The 19749-nt window shown below is 37.9% G+C and overlaps 3 protein-coding genes across 3 annotated transcripts; 1 reads left to right on the top strand and 2 right to left on the bottom strand.

Annotated features, from left to right (window-relative positions):
- Positions 1 to 4147: 4147 nt before the first annotated feature.
- Positions 4148 to 6615, bottom strand: LOC112168856 (disease resistance protein RPV1-like). The gene is made up of 3 exons (XM_040509613.1): positions 5235 to 6615; positions 4992 to 5068; positions 4148 to 4523 (listed from the first exon to the last, which is right to left on the bottom strand). Exons 1-3 carry the CDS (start codon positions 6592 to 6594, stop codon positions 4512 to 4514), a joined length of 1449 nt encoding a protein of 482 aa, XP_040365547.1. The 5' UTR covers positions 6595 to 6615; the 3' UTR covers positions 4148 to 4511.
- LOC121049939 (protein VARIATION IN COMPOUND TRIGGERED ROOT growth response-like) lies at positions 6602 to 7545 on the bottom strand. Its single transcript, XM_040508420.1, has 4 exons — positions 7324 to 7545; positions 6925 to 7200; positions 6648 to 6783; positions 6602 to 6612 (listed from the first exon to the last, which is right to left on the bottom strand). The coding sequence occupies exons 1-4, from the start codon at positions 7543 to 7545 to the stop codon at positions 6602 to 6604; spliced, it is 645 nt and encodes a 214-aa protein (XP_040364354.1).
- Positions 7546 to 8941: 1396 nt separating this feature from the next.
- On the top strand, positions 8942 to 11453 carry LOC112172864. Its single transcript, XM_040508419.1, has 4 exons — positions 8942 to 9005; positions 9653 to 9686; positions 9931 to 10048; positions 10930 to 11453. The coding sequence occupies exons 1-4, from the start codon at positions 8942 to 8944 to the stop codon at positions 11146 to 11148; spliced, it is 435 nt and encodes a 144-aa protein (XP_040364353.1). The 3' UTR covers positions 11149 to 11453.
- The last annotated feature ends 8296 nt before the right edge of the window (positions 11454 to 19749 follow it).

Raw genomic sequence — 19749 nt, 5'->3', positions numbered from 1 at the left:
AGTATATATTGATATGATATAATAATATATCTCCAGTTTTTTTTTTTTTTTTTTTTTTAACATTTATAAAACTTAATTTGATTTCGGGCGCCCGTGAAACTTGGGGGCTATAGGCACAGGCCTGCTAGGCCTATACCCAGGGCCGGCCCTGGACCAAACCAGCAGTGCCGACACATGCCAGTTGTGCGCCATCTGACAATCCTCCTCCAACAACGGTCACATCAAAAGGCTTCTCCTCATTCAAAGACTTGAAAGAAAGAACTTCAGGCAGAACCTTGATGTCCACTCGAGTGGAGTTTGTGAAAATTCTGGCCTTGTAGGTGGAGTTTGCAAGGCCAACGTTCTTAACTGTTCTGTGAAATTTAATAGCAAATGCTTGCTTTGATTAAACAACAGTAGCTAGTGAAGGGTAATTGTAATCCATTGGTGAATATCTTTATCCTAGTGTGTGGAGCAAGTGCTGTCATCTCCTGATATAAGTCTAACCTCGGCCTCTCCCAAGAGCCAGCAGAGCAGCTTAATGCATGTAAACTTCCTTAGAAGCTTCATAAACCAACCCTGGATCTATTGCTTGGACAGGATCGATATGTCCAGATCCATAAGCAAATTCACCTGGGGCATCATGAGTAACATTCATGGGCCAAAATGTAGTCATAATTAAGAGATGATTTGATGGCTGCCGGAGACCAATCAGGGGGGAATGCTTTAACATGTGCAGCTGCATCCCCAGTATGTGGGCAAGACACGGAGACTCCAGATACTATATTGCATTTTACATGCTTTTGTTTCCCAAGGATTCCCTGTGATAAAAGCAATACGTGAATATGCCTTGCACCCGAGCCATTCTTGACTACTCTTTCTAGTATATACTAAGGTGGTGAGACAATGGTAAGTACAACTTACTTATTATCTGGAAGTGAGCCGAGGTACACTATATGGACCTCTCTGTTTTCATCAATGGCTTTGCAAAGGAAGAGCTCATGTTAAGCATGAAAATGGAAAAAGCATAAGAAAACCAGAGAGCCTCATTCTTGGCCATTGTTTGATGATCACAAGCATAACCCTTGCAGAGTCTTTATAGTGGGACAAATTAGATAGTCTCATCTCCATCCAGATTTTCTCTAATTTGATTTTCAATGCATCTTGATTTTCTTACCACATGTGCACTTGCAAGTTGAGGTTGCACAATCCGTATATATTAAGAAGCTGAATACATAGTTGACTGGCTATTACCAGAAAGAAACTGGTTTAAGTACACCTCAAATATCAATCTAAACACGCAGTAGTTATTTTCATATATAGCCTATTAGCCAGGATATCATAAAAGAAGCGGGAAGTACAGAGACACCGGGCAGCTCTCCAAAGATAACTAGCATTGCTATTCGGGTGATGCCATACAGGGGTGTGCTTGTATAAAACAAACTAGCTTATATCCTTTACAATTAGGAGTTGTAACTTGGAATGTTGGAGAGGAAAGATCCCACATTGGAAAAGTGACAAATAAAATATAACTTATAAGTGGATGGCTCTTACCCAATTGTACCGAGGCCTTTTGTGATTAAAACCCAACACCTCTCGGGTGGTTAAGTTGGGACAGTATCGGTACAATGGTGGGCCACGGGCCACGCTTGTCGCTGTTTAACATGGTATCAGAGCGGGTCCTTCTCCAATTGCGTCTCCACGTAGGCACGTATCATGAGCCCAAATTGGGGTTCCCTGTATTGCCATTGAAATTACCAAGTGTCCAATGTGGGCCTTGGATTGTATTGACCAAGTCTTCGATATGAGACTTGTGTCCCAATTTCTAATGTGGAAATTGGATTAATTAATTTCACGTGCAGACCTAGAGTTAGGTTGCACGTGAGGGGGCGTGTTGGAGAGGAAAGATCCCACATTGGAAAAGTGACAAATAAAATATAACTTATAAGTGGATGGCTCTTACCCAATTGTACCGAGGCCTTTTGTGATTAAAACCCAACACCTCTCGGGTGGTTAAGTTGGGACAGTATCGGTACAATGGTGGGCCACGGGCAAAGATCCCACATTGGAAAAGTGACAAATAAAATATAACTTATAAGTGGATGGCTCTTACCCAATTGTACCGAGGCCTTTTGTGATTAAAATCCAACACCTCTCGGGTGGTTAAGTTGGGACAGTATCGGTACAATGGTGGGCCACGGGCCACGCTTGTCGCTGTTTAACATGGAAGCCACAAGGTAGTCCTGGAAGTACAAAAAGGAATCTATTGGTTCAACATAATTCTGCGAGTAAAATGGTATACGAATGAAATAATGAATACGGTGCACTTGAATGGTCATCAATTCTGCACATGGTTACTATGCAGTAATAAATTTATACTTAAGCCACCTCGGGTTATCAAGTTTTGCTTAAGGGAGAATATGTTCATTTTACTGCATATGTAACATACTTCTGCAAATTCAGACTCAAACCACTATGGCTTCCCTCCCTTTTATGTCAACATCAAACGAATACGGGCCATCCGCTGAAAAATGACATCATCTGAGCACCGTACACGTGTCCCACAATCGCACTTACTCTCCGGATTAATCGAGGCGTCGCCTCAGTTACAAAGACGATAATTACTCACATTAATGGCGAAGAGACATGCATGACAAACAGGCGCACGTAAACACGCCAACCTAATTAGTGATCGCCATGTGTTGACATTTTCAGACAAAGCGCCTCTTGGAAGTAACCATAACAAAGGGGCAGGCATCTCAAACGTCGAAAGTGAAAGTCTTCGCTACGTGACCTCCGGTAGCGGAAACTCTCCCTTTCACCTTGCAAGTGAAAGTCTCCGCTTCGCGAACCTCCGCTAGCGCAAACTCTCCCTTTCACCTTGCAAGTGAAAGTCTCCGCTACGCAAACCTCCCCTAGCGCAAACTCTCCCTTTCACCTTGCAAGTGAAAGTCTCCGCTACGCGACCTCCGCTAGCGGAACCTCCCTTTCACCTTGCAGGTGAAAGTCTCCGCTATGCGAACCTTCTCTAGCGGAACCTCCCTTTCACCTTGCAGGTGATAGTCTCCGCTACGCAAACCTTCGCTAGCGGAAACTCTCTCTTTCACCTTGCAAGTGACGGCCTCGGCTACACGAACCTCCGCTAGCGGAACCTCCCTTTCACCTTGCAAGTGAAAGCCTCCGCTACGCACATCTTGCTAGCGGAACTCCGCCACCTCATGCTCCACCACAGGAAACCGGCGGAAGAAACTTCTTCATCATCTACGCCAGTGGTCACACCTCACTCTGACAACGTCCGCCACGCGGCGTTGTAGTCAAATTACGCTCCTCCGGAGCAAGCAAGGGGACATGTCAACACGTCTTTGACTGCCCTGATCAGGCACGTTGACCCCCGATGCTAGGGTATCAAAGATTGGGCTCACTACCCAACACCCTCTGCCCAGCGCAGCTCCCTTCAACAAACAATACACTGGATAAACGGAGGTCTATCTTAGCCGGGGAGTGGGGGATTCCCTGGGGGGCCTAGCAGAGGCCCACCCGAAAGGGTATAAAGCGTTTGCTCAGTAAATCCATAGTTGACAACGCACTGACGCTAATTATGCTTGCGGGAAGTCTAGTTGAAGTAACGCTTCAGACCGCTAGGCAACTCCCCAACCAAGATTGCCCTCCTTGACTGGGGATTTGGGGGACTTGTACTTACATATAGGCATTTGTCAAGCATAATTAGCTATAATGAGCGACGCTCATATTACCACCAGCGGTACCAGCAACTATTAAAGGGTATGACCTACGAAAACACCGCCAAACAGGCTATCTCTAGAGTCCCTGCTTATCCCCAGATGACTCTAACGCGCCGCTCCAAAATGGTATCAGAAGCTATTGAAGCTGAGAACTAAAACATATCAGTCCCACACCGAAAACATGGAAGAGGTCAGCCTCTTCCCCAGCTATAAAAGGTTCTCTCATCTCTCCTCATTAATTACGCATTTACTACTTACCTACTATTATTCTATCAACATAAATACATTGACTAACTTAGGCATCAGAGAAGAGAAGACCGCCCAGCGCGGTCTCCCTCTAACGCCCTTTATATTTCATTTGACAGTTAACGGAACCAACGAGTTTGTCAAGTAGCGGTCCGCCCACCGGACGAACGTTAACCAAGATTTAGCTACCGCTGAATTCTTAGACATTAACAATTATAAACCATTTATTTGTCAAAAAAAAAAATCGTACAGAAGCCTGGTTAAAATCACAATGAAGCAAACAACAACAATTTCTGTTCAAAACAACACTGTTGAAACTTGGAAGTGTCCATGAATTTTTGATGGGCTGATATAGCAGTTTAGCATCTCACTTGATCAACAAGACTGATTTCTTCACCTTTATCCAACAAGTCATAGAATTTGTGCCTTCACTTTCCTGTGGTCATTCCGGCCGGTGATGCATTAAAGCAAGGGCAGTTATGCTACAGATCTCATTGACAACACTCGGTCCTTCAGCATCAGTAATCTTTTTACCAATCATTTCACTTACTCCTGCGACTGGAAAAAGCGTCATTAATTACATAATAACTTATAAGAAACAAGTATCTGGCCTATCCATTAAATCTAAACATAACGCACAAAGTCTCATGGAATATTAAAACAAGGTGATGAGAATCAGCTTCTTTTCCTTTGCAAGGAAGATAGGTGCTTTGGATATGTTGCCGAAATATGGAAGATGGCTTATGTCATTGACTATAAAAGAGCATTCATACATGGCAAAGCATGGGTTTTTTTTGTTTTTTTGGTGTGAAGGCAAAGCATAGGTTATACATACGAACTTATGCGTTCTACTTCCGCAAAAACACAAACGTACACATAGCAGTTGTAGAAGGGTGGTAGGTGTTATCTTAAGTTCCTAACCACCAACAACATAAAAATAAATAAAAAATAAATAAAAATAAATTAAAAAAAAAGGTTCTGAACTGGTATACAAATTCGGAATGGTGAAGAAATTGAAGGACTAACCCAAGACGGCTCTTCTTCTCTTGGGCTATTCGCCCACTCGCTGTCATAGGCCCATGGTTTGTATTGAAAGTCGTCCTCTGTTTTGAAAACAGGGGAAAATTATCAACCAGCAGCAAAAGGAAAGAAAAACTGCATAATCAATTCTACAATATCCAGCAGTCAACTCAAGTCCTAACCGACAAAACACCATAATCGATAAAAATAAAACTAAAAATAAAGTATCCACAACGAACAAAAAGAGACCTGTTGTGCAGCTATGCCTGAAGTTCCATGCGTGGGATAGTTTCATGCACTCTTCATTTGGCGGCATTACCAGGTGCACTCCGCAGCTTTTCAAGGGAACCGTGCCCAAATAGATTGTTTGATAAATGCTAACTCGACATTGGAAAGGTGCCAACGGACGCTTATGACCAAACGGACTCGTATCAATTCTATCGAACGGAATATAAAGCAGCCACACATGAGCCGAATCAGCTGCAGACTTACAACAAATATGACGATTTAAATTATTAATCGGCAGTAGTACTTCGTTGATAAAAATTTGGAATCCCAAATAAGGCCCTTCGGTAGCAACACATAGAGCCAATCCTGTGTTCTCCCATTTGAAATTAGGGAGGACTTGAATATCAAATTCAAACTGTCCATTCCCTTTGAAATCCATTTGACAACTGAACCACTTTGGAATTTCAAGACTTGCTGGAAATACAACCCCGAATTCAGACTTCTGAGAAGAGAGAAAAAGAGAGAAGAGATCAGCCTCCACCTGATGATCATAATTCACCAACAAACCTTTCGTCTCTGCCTTCTGAACCAGATTGTCACGCAATCTCCGGCAATTGCTCAAGTTCAGCCACTCAAACATTTGCGAGTCTTTATATTTCAAAATGTTTGTTAACTTTGAAATTCTTTCCAATGATACGCAGTCACTCACATCTAACACTCTCAACTTTGGTGGAAGGTCCAAAACTTCTTGAAGCCTATTGCACCCTCTCAAGGAAAGCTCCTCCAAGTTGATAAATTTGGTAAGGCCAGCGGGAAGACTAACATAATTGCTTCCTGAAATATCAAGCCTCGTTAAGGTGGAGGCACAACCAAGCCTCACAATAAAATCACGGTCGGAACTACAGCATCCTCCCGCAAGGAAGACTTTTAGTGAAGGAAATAACGCTAAATTGCCTTGATCATCATAATCACCGTCATAATCACTTTTTCCTTCTGATGAAGTTGCCTTGCCGTAATGTGAAATCTTTGAGCTGGACGTTGGAGTGGGCCGAGTAGGCACTTCACAGTATTCCACCTTCTTCGGAATTGGAGGTAGCACCAGTTTTGGGCAAAATAAGAGTGCAAGCCTCCGTAGCTTTGACAACTCATAAATGCTGGGTGGCAGAGTCGTAAGGTTTTTGCATGAATATATTGACAAATCTTCAAGATTAAAGAGACCATGTCCAATTGATGAAGGCACTTCTTTGATGGCAGTTCCAGATACATCTATTCCTCTTAAGGATTCCATCTTTCCCACAATTTCTGGGAAGTTCTCAAGCCTCTTGCAGCCTATCATATTAATATATAGCAGAGATTTCATGTTGACTATTCTTGGAAACATCTTAAGTTTATAGCAATCCTTGAGATCGAATTCAACAAGCTTATCAAGGAAGCCAACAGAAGGATGCAACTCGGCTAAACTTGCACAGTCATTTAAATCCAACCTCTCCAAGTTTGGCATTCCAGACAAGTCAGGGACCTTTTTTAGGAATTTGCAACATGCAAAACTTAGAGATTTCAATTGTTGCATCTGCAACACAAGAAAGGAAAGATATTAAATTCAGAAAAAAGAAAGGAAAGATATTATGATGAGCTTCAAAACAAATTTATAACAATTCAAAACATAGAAGCTCTTCAAAACAGCAATTGGATAGTTAACAACTTAGAATACCTTGAGTCCTTGCCCAAGTCGTGAGATGCGACTATCTCGCATATTGAGCATGACAAGTTTTTGTGAATCGAAGCCACATGGCAAAGATTGTGCTGGGAATCGAGGCCAATCAAGGAATCTCAATTGGTTTGGGAGATAATTAACCTCTCCAGTGAACCTTGCATTAATGTTTATAAAAAGTTGAAGATTATTCATCTTTTTAAAGCATTTAGCACTCAAGCATATCTCATCGTCTCCTGGTAGCTCTACAATGATGCCTTTAACTTTCTTTGAGCCCTGACATGGAACAAAAATATAGGATTAGCAGAGCAAGTACTATATATGTAGTACTTAGCTTTTCACAATTAAGAAGCTCTACACACACAAAAACACATAGAAGAATACATGTTCTGTACTTACTGTGTTTTCGGTCAAAACACGACGAACATCCTCATGAAACCATAGTCTGCTACGTCTGCCAGCATCTTCAGGTGACTCTTTACGAACTATTTCTTTTCCCATATCCTCCAGCGAGTCATGCATCCAAATCCTACCAGATCTATCAGTATTTATGAGGGCCTTTTCTTCAAGTACTTCAATAGCATCTATAGGGTTGAGGTAAGAACCCTCTAGTGCTTGCATCACATAGTCCTCGTCTTTACCATTTAAGAAACATGCAATGTCGAGAAATGCTTCTTGCAACGGATATCACTCAATTTTTACTTATTCGACACTTTGGTCACTCACATTTTAAATATATCACTTTGGTCACTCAATTTTAACTCTGTTATTTACTTTGGTCATTTCATTAATTTTTTTCATTAAAAAAAATTTATTTGCCACAATATTAATGATATTTTCGCCTAACCAATTGTGAAAAATTGATAAATCTGTATTAGAATGATTCGGAGAAGTGATTAAAGTGAAATAAAATGCACCTTGGGTGACCAAGTGATTGACAGAGTAATAGTTGAGTGATTAAAGTGATATATTTGAAAATTAAGTGACCAAAGTGTCGAATCACTATGCCAATAACTCAATCATACAACAGACATCAGACGACATAAATGTAATTTTCTGTTGTCCCAAATTTTCAGACAACAGACAAACCTAACGACAAACCTAACTCTGTTGTTTGAATACCCATTGAAACACAATTTTTTCATTTGAGTAAATGGGTGACATTCAGAGAACACTTTAATGTTGTTACTTGAAAATAGAGATGTACCTATAATTTCATTCCTCTGAAGGCTCTTATTGAAACAACATTTTTGTGTTGTTGGCTGAAGGTAGAGAATTTCATTCCTCTGAAGCCTAAAAGCTTGACTTATTCAAACAACAGTGATAAGAAAATTCTGTTGTCTGAATGAGTTGGACTGAAATTTTAGAAATCTCCCTCCCAATTGATTAAGGTATTTCCCTCTAAAAATTGATAAGAACCCTAGTTGAGTCAAAGAGTGGTAAGCATCAGACAGCGCAATTGCGTTGTCTGAGTCAACTCATTTAACTTCTGTTTTTTATTTTTTTGTCCAAGGCAAAATTGCCTTCTGCCTTTTGTTTGTGTAAGCCCGACCTCATTCACGTCTCTCAAGTCTGCCTTTTTCTCTCAAGTTTCTCAGCTCAACTGATCTCAAACTGGGCATCTCTCAAGTCTCTATCGAAACTGCGGCCAGCGACCACAGGGCATCCACGACCGATTATCGGACCCTAATCTCAAATTCAGCAGCAGATCGAGGTGCATTTGAAGAAAACCATGATAGCCCATCTAACAATCGTCTGAGAAGAACCCATTGAAGGAAGTAGAGGACGAGTTGATCTAGAGGAAGGTCCGACAGATCCTAGATCCAAAATTTGGGGGATTAATTTGAAGAAGAAGAAGAAATTGGGGCCCATTTTCTAGAAGGCTTGAAGTTGAAATCGAAGTTGATCGACGCGTAAGTACTCTTTCATCGTCACTCCGTATTTTCTTAAACATCAACGTCATCCTTCCTTTTCGGGGTTTTGCAGAGTTGCAAAGTTTGGTGCCTTGGAGGGAAATATGGACGTGCACCCCTGTTTGCTAGTTGTTTCATTCACTAGGACCTCAGATTCTTCTGCTCAAGGTAAGATTATGCTCAGACTTATTCTGGGTTTTGAGTCATCTTTGATTATGATTATTGGGTTGAATTGGTTTACCAAATTTTCACGGAAAGTTTGTTTCTTTTTTGAATCGGGATTTTGGGTTTTACTGGGTTGGATGAGTTTTTTATGGTAGCTGCGTCTTTGTATTATTTTTCAGATTGATGATTAGTTTTCAAATTTCAATTATCTTCCCTGTGATGGTGTTATGATGTTCGGCAATATATAGATCGATTGTGAAGCTATACATTCTCACCTTGCATATATTTGAATTTGAATATTAATTCCAAGAGGTGGGCTGATCATGATCTAGATAAATCAACACCTTTTTAAACATTCACAGTGGCCGACAAGAAAAGAAGCTTGATGAGGTGCCGACATAGAAAAGCAAAAAAAAGAAGAAAAGCTTGGCGGTGGTTTTCTAATCAAGTTTGAAAGCTTGGTTATGATATGCTCCCTAAGGAATCAATTCCCACTATGTTTTCGTAATCTGTATGTGTCATATATAGGCAGTTAGTTATTCCATTCTAATGAGAAAATGTTTGATTCACCATTGCATTCCAACCTCTTTTATGCCACCTCTGTGGATGATTTGTAGAAGCCAACTTTCTGCATTCCAACCTCTTTTAAGGCATCAAGACCCATTCTTTTATTCTCCTACTGTGGTAAGTATATGGGACTCATAGGCATCTTCTCATTGTTACTAGGTTTCAACATTCCCCATATTCTTTCATGATCAAATGCTAAGGTCGTGTAACTACCAATGTTTTCTTGCATGTTCATATTAGCAGCTCTGGCAGCTCACTGTTAAATATCAATGTGAAGAATAAAGTGAACAATTGCATTGTCTTTGTAGTTATAATCTAATCAAACAAAGGCACTTAAGTGATCAGATCGAATCTTTTGTAGGTATAATGGTGCAGAAGGCCTCCACCCGAAAGTGACCGAGTTTGTCAGGGACAAAGACTGTGTTGTATGTGGCCCAGGTGTGCTTATTGAGCTGGACACCTCAGTTACTTTGCAAAAGGTATTTTCAGTTTCCTATGGTTTTATTGGATTTCTGTGAATCATGAATAGTAAGTGAAGAAAGTTCTTAATTAAGAGTACTTACCGGTATAGATAGAATCTTCTATAAATGATGCTAGAGTCTGTGTTGTAGTGTTCCTAAGATCAATTGAAGTGTTTGCTTGTCTAATCCTTGTTTAATTGAACTTGTGTATCAACAGTTCATTGAGCTACTTGAAGAACACCCTAAAGTGCTGTGGCTTATTCTCAAAAAAAAAAAAAATTAAGGGTGTAAGACAAAATGGCAAGGTGGAGTGCAGTAATACCAAAAGCTTTGAAATAATTATCAAAAGCTTTGAATTCATGCAAGAATTTTGGCGTGGCTGGGACTTTGTTATTTGTCTAAGTGGTCAATATCTCCTTCAATATGGCATTCTGATTTGTTTAGCTGCATTTAGTTTCAAGCTTAATGGAATGGTTTCATTTTCATTGCAAATGGAGTCCACCATAGTTTCCGAAAGGCCTTGATCAAAGCTAAGAGAAGCAACACACAGAAAGCTTAAAATCATAACATTTGTGGGCAAGCAAGTAATATTAACCTTCAGTTTCGTAACAGTTTTAAAATCGTTGTTTTACTAACATTTTTACTGGAAATGTCAAGTGCTTTGATATTTTTTAAGTTCTATTTTCTGAAACTTTATTGTCGTCATCATGAATTTGCAGCTCAATCAAAATAGACAATGTGCAAAAAACTAAGAAAGGCAGAAAAATAGTTACGTGGAAAAATTGTGCAGTATGTTCTGAATTTGGCTAAATGCATGTGCAATTTCATTTAACTTAGAAACTGCTTAATGGTCATTCCACAACGTTTTGGCTGGTACTTGACATTTTTATATGTTGCAGGGCATTCCGGAGCAGCAAGGTGATAAAACCTGTGGGTTTTGGATTATGCATTACATGAAGGACATAGTGGAGGACAAGAACCAAGAGTGGAGTGCTAAGATTAATATGTTAATGTATTTCAGTTCTTCAAAATGGCTTACATTCCAACTAATATTAACTTTCATATTTTCTATTGTTGCAGTGGGACAGAAAGGGAAGCAACATGTACACACAAAATGATATTGATAAGGTTTGGGCCGAGTGGGCACAATATGTTGCCCAATTTCAAGAAAGCTAGTGCCTAACTCTTATATATATCTGCTTTTGGACATGCATCACCTATATAACCCAGTTTAGGAAGCTATAGGTACTAGTTTTTTGCTTTACATGCTCGATACTGTGATGTTTGTTGGGTTGTCTTTATCGATCATGTCTTTTATTTCATGGACGGGTTGTATTGAACTGATGCATAGCAGGTTGTGTAATATACTGAATGATTTGCCAGTTTGATGAAATGACATTTTCTGGATTTCCAGATTACCTAATGAACAGTACAGAAATATTTTTCAGATTTGATTCGATTTTCAGATTACCTAATAAATAGTAATTGTGTCGTCTGAACAACCTTCCAACAACCCATTCAAAGCCAAAAGTGTGTTGTTGGATCAAACAAAAAACAATAGAAATGGGAAAATTCTATTGTTGTATACCAACTCAGACGACAAAAAGTTGTAATTTCAATATCACCATGTAGACAGATATGAGAAATTATGTTGTTCATTCAATTAAACAACAGGACTAGGAAAGTTCATGTGATCTTAGTTGCTTACTTGCTTAATATCAACACAATCATATGGCTGTAATTGATATCAGACGATAGATAATTGTGGTTCAAAGGTACATACAACCACAAATAATATGGTTCTAACTGATATCAGATGACAAATTATTGTCGTTCAAAGATACGTACAACCACAAATAATTGTCTTTGAAATAGCTATTAAATGATAGAAGATAAAGATTGCTGATGTCTATTTATATATAAGATAACACATTTCTGTTGTTTGAAATATTCATAACACACACTTGTACATGTGAGGAATCAATCAGACAACAGAAGACCAAAAACATGTATGTCGTCTGAGTGCACTCAGACGACAGAGTTTCTCTGTCGTCTGATTGCATAAGAGACGGCAGCTCCTTAGACGACAGAAAATCATGCAATCAGACGACATATATGATCTGTCTTCTGATTAACTTTTTGGTATAGTGAATGAGTCATAGTTGAGTGATCATTTCTGGAATTCTCCCTTTGCTATAAAAAATAAAAATTTGCAAGAGAAGTTTTGTATACACATGTCTATGTACTTATTACACACTATTTAAATTTTTTTGTTGAATTCTACTCTTAAAGTTTCTTGTTACTAATTAACATTTTTAATTAAAAATAAAAAATATGTCAAACTATGCCTCCAAACCCTTCTTGTTGCGCGCCTAGATTGACCTCTCTAAAAAATTCGAGTAGTTCATGCATAATGAATGTTGTTTGTTATTACATTATTTTTTCTTCAGAGGAAGGACGATCAAAGTATACTAATCAATCAATGAGTACAATGAGAATCTAGAAAGCTTCGAATACTAGAAGGGACATGACCACTCTAGAAAAGATTAAAAGAAAATATCAAGCAAGCTTAGCTAATACATTATGTGTTCTATTTTTGGGGAATGAATATCCATTAATATTTGCTTAACTTCACATACCAATTGTCATGATATTACATAAATCAATGCCTAACCTCCCGAAGCCCAATAAACGTTGCTTTTACCTATTCGGCCGAACCGGAAAACAAATCCCTAGCAAATAACACCCACTCTATAACAACCTATACATTTGAGAAAATGACTATAGCCTATACTAACTAAACCTTGACCAAAATAAAGCTACATATATAATCCAACCAATCAATTAGTACATCCGCCTAAAACCGCAATTGGTGTACTTCGATACTGACCACTGAACTGAACCTGCCACACATGTAACATCACAAAGATCAAAGTATAACAAAAAACACACAAAGTGCATAGGCAAGCCGAAAGCCACTAAACTCACAAACAAAGGTGAAAACCATTAATGCATTATGTATGTTATTACATAAGTTAAGCTAACTAAAACACCAAGAAAAAAATTCCACTCAGGTAGACCTAAGCCCATTCTTGGTTGGTGGGTTTCATTTTAATAAATTTGTAAAATCTAGTGTAATAAATTAATAGGTTGGGAAAAAACAATCCACAACTCATTACTGAACAATTCTAGAAACCTCATATATTACTTTAATATCCAATACTTAGACTTTTGTAACCAAAATAATAATCACTAGATTTTTCCTTATCTCAATTTGGGATTTGGGTCGACTTTGTATTTGGATTTTAGGTCCGGGTTAAACTCAGATCTAGATTATGGATCGGATCTCAGTCTACATCTGATTTTTAGATTCTTGTTGTTTATCATCTAATGGTCATTAACTCTTGTAAGTTGTAACCAACTTGTAGCAGTGGTGGCTTCCAATGGATTGTTTCATTAGGTGGATGAATAATCAATACACTATGAATGTTTGTATTGTAATGTCAATCTTCATGTGGGGGTTATTGAGTCATATGTGTTACTGTCATAGTTTGTATTTTTTTTCATATTATACGTGAATAAAACATGTACTTAAGTTTTTTTTTTTTTTTTTTCAAAAATATTTATGTACTTCGTAATTTTGAAAATGACTCGTTAAATTTCTTGAACTTTTGAAGTCAAAAGTATTATAAATTGTTATACACGATTTTTATCACCAGACCACTTGCATGGTATTGGTATATAGCAAACAAAAATAATATATATCTGTATAATTGTATACATTTAGTTTAAAAACACTTTTTCTTAAACCATTTTGTCATCTTCCTTCTCGTATTTTGCAATCTCTAAAAATATTTCTCTCTCTATTTCTTCTTCATTCCAAATTTCAATATTTCTTACTATTAATTTTTCTTTTTAAGTTGCAAATATCAGGAGCCCAAAATCTCAATTGTTTCTTCTCCGATTCTTCTGTTTCTTCTTTCTTTTCCTCTGTTTTCTTCATCTTTTTTCTTCTTCTCCAGATCTGTTAACAAATCTAGAGATCAAACCTCGAACTCGCCTGCTTTCATGGTGGATTTGCCTACGGTTCGAACTTAAAACAGAAATCTCTATTACTGACTAATCGGTATACTGATCATTTATGTAAGACCTCGGAAAATTGTAATTAATTCCTAAATGTTTCCTAAGATTAATAAAGTGTTCGTTTGTACGATTTCGTAGTTCGAGGGTGGAGTGAAATTATTTTAGGGGGTTACGAAGTTTGACTTTTTATACATTAGGATTCTGTGGAAATTTTCTCCACGGAAATCGTAGAGCGCGTCGATACGAGTTCGTGAACATGCGGAACGAGGAAATCGGAGTTCGTATGAAGAACTTATCGCATTCGGAAAAAGTTTCCATTTTGGTATATATGGGATTTTTCCCGAAAAATATCAGAAAAATCAGAGTTTTCATTTTAGGAAACTTTTCTCTCTCTTCGGTCCCAACCCCGGTTCGCCCCCTCACCTTCGCCAACATCGTTCTTCCTCCTCCGGCCACCTTTTTCTTCTATTCCAAAGGGAATCCTGCTCTCCTCAGTCCCCTCTACACATCTGTGGTGGTGATTCGTCGTGGGAAGCACTGTAGACGGCGGTACAAGGCCGTGAAGTTTGGCGGCGGCGATGTTTCTTGAGGGCTTTTGGAGCCCAGAGGACGTAGATGCTTCTCCCAAGGTTGCTTGCAACAATTCAACCTGTGGAGCTCGAATTTGGAAGATTGGGAATCTAGGATTCATCGGTTTTCAAAACTTGCAAGGTAAATTCCGGCCAAATGGCTTTGATTCAGACTTTTTGCTAGTTATGAAAGTTGTAATTGGAGTTGAGATAAAGATCTTTTGTGTTGGAAGTTTTGTCAAATTTTGACTTTGGGTGGGAGGCAGCGCCGCCACTGTGGTGGTGTTTTCCTGCGGCTTCCGGCCACCCGGGGGATAGTTTCTGATCCTGATACGAGCATTTCGATATATAGTTTGTAATTTCTGGAAATCGTATGAGCAAGTTGTGAATTTTCAAAGTTTTAGGGTTTTCGGTTCGATTGATGTTTGATCCGTGAGGTTTTGGTCGTTCGATCGACTTGTAGTTTTGTTTTATTGATCGTAGAAGTGTTCCGAGGTTTTTGGATGGTCTCGGATGAGGATCCAACTGTTGGATCGTAGTGTAATTGTGTTTTGTAAATTGTGTGATTTGTGTTGTATTAGTGTGACCTTGATGTGATTAGGTGATTGACAAACTTGTGTGAGCGGAGTTGGACGATTTGTGCTTGTCTTGGTTTGTGTGAAGATGCAGCAGGATTTGGAGGTGAGTAAATCTCACGTGGTTCATTTATGAACGGATTTATTTATTACTCGGAATTACTTGTTTAATTGTTAAATCATTTTTGAAACAAATTATTTGTTTTAAAATATATGAACTTGATCGACAACGGTTCATGGGTAAGTTAAAACAATGTTTTGATATAAAATGATTTTCGAGAAGTATAATTTATAAAACTATAATTGGTATTAGTGATGTGCGTGTGAACTGTGAATTATTCAGAATGTGGTTTTGTGCGTTTACGCTTTGTGGAAATACGTTATATCATGGGATTGTTGATTTGTAGTGTTGAAAGAGTAATCGAGTTGGGGTAACATTTTGAGTGATGTGGGATTCTTTGTAAATGTTTTCTGATCTTCGGATCTGGTGTCACAGTGGTGATAGTTTCTGATCTTCGGATCTGGTGTCACAGTGGTGACAGTTTTCTGATCTTCGAATCTGGTGTCACAGTGGTCCTGATCTTCGGATCTGGTGTCGCAGTGGTGACAGTTTTCTGATCTTCAGATCTGGTGTTTATTGGGAGTTGATGGGTGATCATCTACTTTAGTTTAAGTTGATGGGTGATCATCGACTATCGACTTTAGTTTGGAGTTGATGGGTGATCATTGACTTTAATGTGAGTTGTTTGACTTCTTCATTGATTTTCCTTTTCCTTTTAATTGTTGAATTTTAAAGTGATCTCCTAAACTAAGTTATATGCAAGGATTACTGCCTTTTAAATTATTTGTTTTAATGTAATCTCCTGAATTAAGTTATGTGCAGGGATTACTGCCTTTTGTATTGTTTGTTTTATTGTAATCTCCTTAACTAAGTTATATGCAGGAGTTGCTATGATTTGAATTGTGTGCTTTTAGTGATCTCCTGAACTAATTTTCTAAGCAGGGATTACTGGTTTTATTTACTTTAATGATGTGAGTGCAGTTGTGGTTGAGACTCGTAGAGAGTCAAGAAATGTTTTATCACGTCGTTGTGATGATAAATGCTTTATGTTGAGACGAAAGAAGTGTGATTTCGTGGTTGTGTTTTGTGGAGTTAAATGTTGTTGCTTTAATTTATCTCACGAGTTGAGAAATTATAAGCATGCGTGACGTGAGTCCCTTTAATTGAGTTTACTCATACGAGCTTAAAAAGCTTACCGGGTTTGTTTTGTTCAACCCGATGCACTATTCTATGGTGTAGGGTTTACTGTGCAGGTTAGAATATCGATTAATCGTCGTCGAAGCTGAGGGGTACGTTCGGTAGCGTGGATGTCGAAGGGTACTCTTGGTTTTAAGTCTTCCGCTGTGTGGTGAGTTGTGGTGGGTGTGTTTACTTATTGAATTGTCATTCAGTTTAATTTGTAAACTCTCTGTAATGTAATATGTGACTCTAAAGAACGAGTTGGTATTGACATTGTGAGCTCAGTTTGTTTAGTTGCTTAATTTAAATGAAAAATTTTCTATCTGTTTTTCTTGTGCCTGTTAAGTTATCGCATTTCGGATTTGAATTTATTTATTCAAAATTCGGGGCCGGGCGTGACAATTTCGGATCAGTAACGGTTTCAAAAATCGATTACCAACAAAGGTCGGTTCGGTAGATGGTTTTGAACAAAATGCCTCGGTTTTGTGCCTAGGCCAGCCCTAATTTACACATATTATTGAACAAAAATGAATATAAATGAATATTTTAAAATTAAAAAATTATAAATATTTTTCCCAGTTTTTCAACGAACTATTTGATGAAATGTCTGAATAATATACATACTAAATCATACATACGTATGGTTACATACTATTTCTCACATACTAAACCATACATACGTGTGTGTGTGTGTTGACTATGTGTATTAAGAAACACTAATCAATTTATGGTATACTAAATTTCTAATGCAGAAAACCAAAAACAAATGCTATATATATGCTATACCATATTAAAAAACATTATAAATGATGAAAAAATATCTTTACCGTAAAGAAATTCATATTATAGGACAGCATTATGAATTAAAGATTGGCTGTTTTGGGTTACATGAGGATTGATATTTTTCTCTTATTGATTCACCATATATCTCATATATCACTTGAATTGTTAAAATGTTGTGTTGTGACTGCTGTCCCATAATCCCAGCATCATGAATGGCCAAGTTAATGTCCACCCCAACCACCACCACCACCACCACCACCATGTCCACCACCAGGGCTTGGTCCTGACTCCTTAATCCTTCCAATTATTGATGGGTTCAGATAAGGGATTTGTTGTCCTACGCTTGGATGTGCTATGCCACCACGTGCCTGTCTTGGATGTGCTATATCAATGCTTGTCTCCTAGTCCTTATTCGTCAGTGACAATGGACTCGGAATAGAGTTGTAGTATTGTCCTCCAGTACCAATATATCCGCCACCAATCCTCAGCGTAGCCAAGTTGGAACTGCTCGTTGGTCGAGCTTGGGTTGCCAAAAGATTAAAACTAAACAGAAGGAGAAGAACTAGAGCACCAAATTTTTCATAACTTGGGTTGAACACCATTTTGATTAGGTGAAAGTTTTAGAGTTGCAAAAGAGTATTGGGTGGTAGGTAATATAGGCATAGAGGACTCTTATATATAGGTACCAAAAAGACTAAAAGTTCAAGTTCATTACAACAAATCCATGATTTACTAATCAGGCAAACCCTCATAATTACCAATATTTTGAATGGATTTAATAACATAATCGAAGGCAATTTTACTTACCTTGTAATGGGTATGAAAATAAGGAAAACATTAACAAAAGGGATTATGCATATCCAATAGATATAAAAAAAAAAAAAATTCCATTTATGCATACACTAACTCCAATCTTGGTTCCTATTGATTAATGTTCATAGATTATGCGTACATATAATCAATGTAATCAAATTCATAAACAGCTGGCTTGCAGCCGGTAATCCATAAATCATCAATGTAGCCAAAATTTTTAGAACTTGGGTTCATAGCCATTTTGATTAGATGAAAAATTAAGAGTTGCAAAAGAGTACTGGCCGGTACGTAATATAGGCCTAGAGGACTCTTATATATAGTTACCAAACAGAGTAAAAGTTCAAGTTCATTACAACAAATCCATGATTTACCAATCAAGCAAACCCTCATAACTAACAATATTTTGAATGGATTTAATAACATAATCGAAGACAATTTTACTTACCTTGTAATTGGTATGAAAATAAGGAAAAGATTAACACAAGGGATTATGCATATCCAATATATATAAAAAAAAAAATCCATTTATGCATGCACGAACTCCAATCTTGGTTCCTATTGATTAATGTTTGTAGATTCTGCATATATAATAAATGTTGGTTTTGCCTATTCGGCCTAACCGGAAAACAAATCCCTAGCAAATAACACCCATTCTATAATAGCCTGTACATTTGAGAAAATGACTACCAGCCTATACTAACTAAACCTTGACTAAAATAAAGCTACATATATAATCCAACCAATCAATTAGTACATCCGCCTAAAACCGTAATTGGTGTACTTCCATACTGACCACTGAACAGAACCTGCCACTCATGTAACATCACAAAGATCAAAATATAACAAAAAACACACAAAGTGCATAGGCGAGCCGAAAGCCACTAAACTCACAAACAAAGGTGAAACCCATTAATACATTATGTATGTTATTACATAAGTTAAGCTAACTATAACATCAACAAAAAAAATTAACTCAGGTAGACCTAATCTCATTCTTGGTTAGTGGGTTTCATTTTAAACAATTTGTAAAATCTAGTGTAATAAATTCGTCACGCCCCAAATTTTGAATAAAGAAAATTCAAATCCGAAACGCGAGAACAAACACAAGAAAACACATATAGAAATTTTTTCATTTAAACCAAGTAATAAACAAATTGAACTCACAATGTCAATACCGACTCGTTCTTTAGAGTCACATATTACATTACAGATAGTTTACAAATCAAATTGAATGACAATTCAATAAGTAAACACACCCACCACAACTCACTACCCAGCGGAAGACTTAAAACTAAGAGCACCCTTCCACGTCCACGCCATCGAACGTACACCTCAGCTTTGATAATGATCACTCGATAATCAAACCTGCACAAAAACCCCTCCACCATAGAATAGTGCACCGGGAATGAACAAAACAAACCCGGTAAGCTTTTCAGCCCGTATGAGTAAACTTAATTAAAGTGACTCACGTCACTCATGCTTATAATTTCTCAGCTCGTGAGATAATTAAAGCAACAATATTTAATTCCACAAAATATAACCAAACATCAAGTTCATATCATATCATATCATCACAACGACAAATCACACTCACTTCCCTTCAACATAAAGCATTTGTCAAAATGATAACCTCACAATTCATTTCCCAATCACTAC

The sequence above is a fragment of the Rosa chinensis genome, chromosome 6, assembly GCF_002994745.2.
Source record: "Rosa chinensis cultivar Old Blush chromosome 6, RchiOBHm-V2, whole genome shotgun sequence".
Taxonomy (NCBI): Eukaryota; Viridiplantae; Streptophyta; class Magnoliopsida; order Rosales; family Rosaceae; genus Rosa; species Rosa chinensis.
This window is presented reverse-complemented; position numbering and strand designations above follow the sequence as displayed.

Bases quoted from the DNA above. Each gene is read 5' to 3' on its own strand.
- LOC112168856 (XM_040509613.1), bottom strand. From the start codon at position 6,594: ATGTTTCCAAGAATAGTCAACATGAAATCTCTGCTATATATTAATATG. The intron at 5,069-5,234 runs GTCTCTTTTTGT...TTTTCAAAACAG, and splicing joins CAGGCATAGCTGCACAACAG to AGGACGACTTTCAATACAAA.
- LOC121049939 (XM_040508420.1), bottom strand. From the start codon at position 7,545: ATGCAAGCACTAGAGGGTTCTTACCTCAACCCTATAGATGCTATTGAA. The intron at 7,201-7,323 runs GTAAGTACAGAA...GTTCCATGTCAG, and splicing joins GTGTTTTGACCGAAAACACA to GGCTCAAAGAAAGTTAAAGG. The intron at 6,784-6,924 runs GTATTCTAAGTT...CTTGTGTTGCAG, and splicing joins GACTTGGGCAAGGACTCAAG to ATGCAACAATTGAAATCTCT.
- LOC112172864 (XM_040508419.1), top strand. From the start codon at position 8,942: ATGGACGTGCACCCCTGTTTGCTAGTTGTTTCATTCACTAGGACCTCA. The intron at 9,006-9,652 runs GTAAGATTATGC...ACCTCTTTTAAG, and splicing joins CTCAGATTCTTCTGCTCAAG to GCATCAAGACCCATTCTTTT. The intron at 9,687-9,930 runs GTAAGTATATGG...AATCTTTTGTAG, and splicing joins TCTTTTATTCTCCTACTGTG to GTATAATGGTGCAGAAGGCC.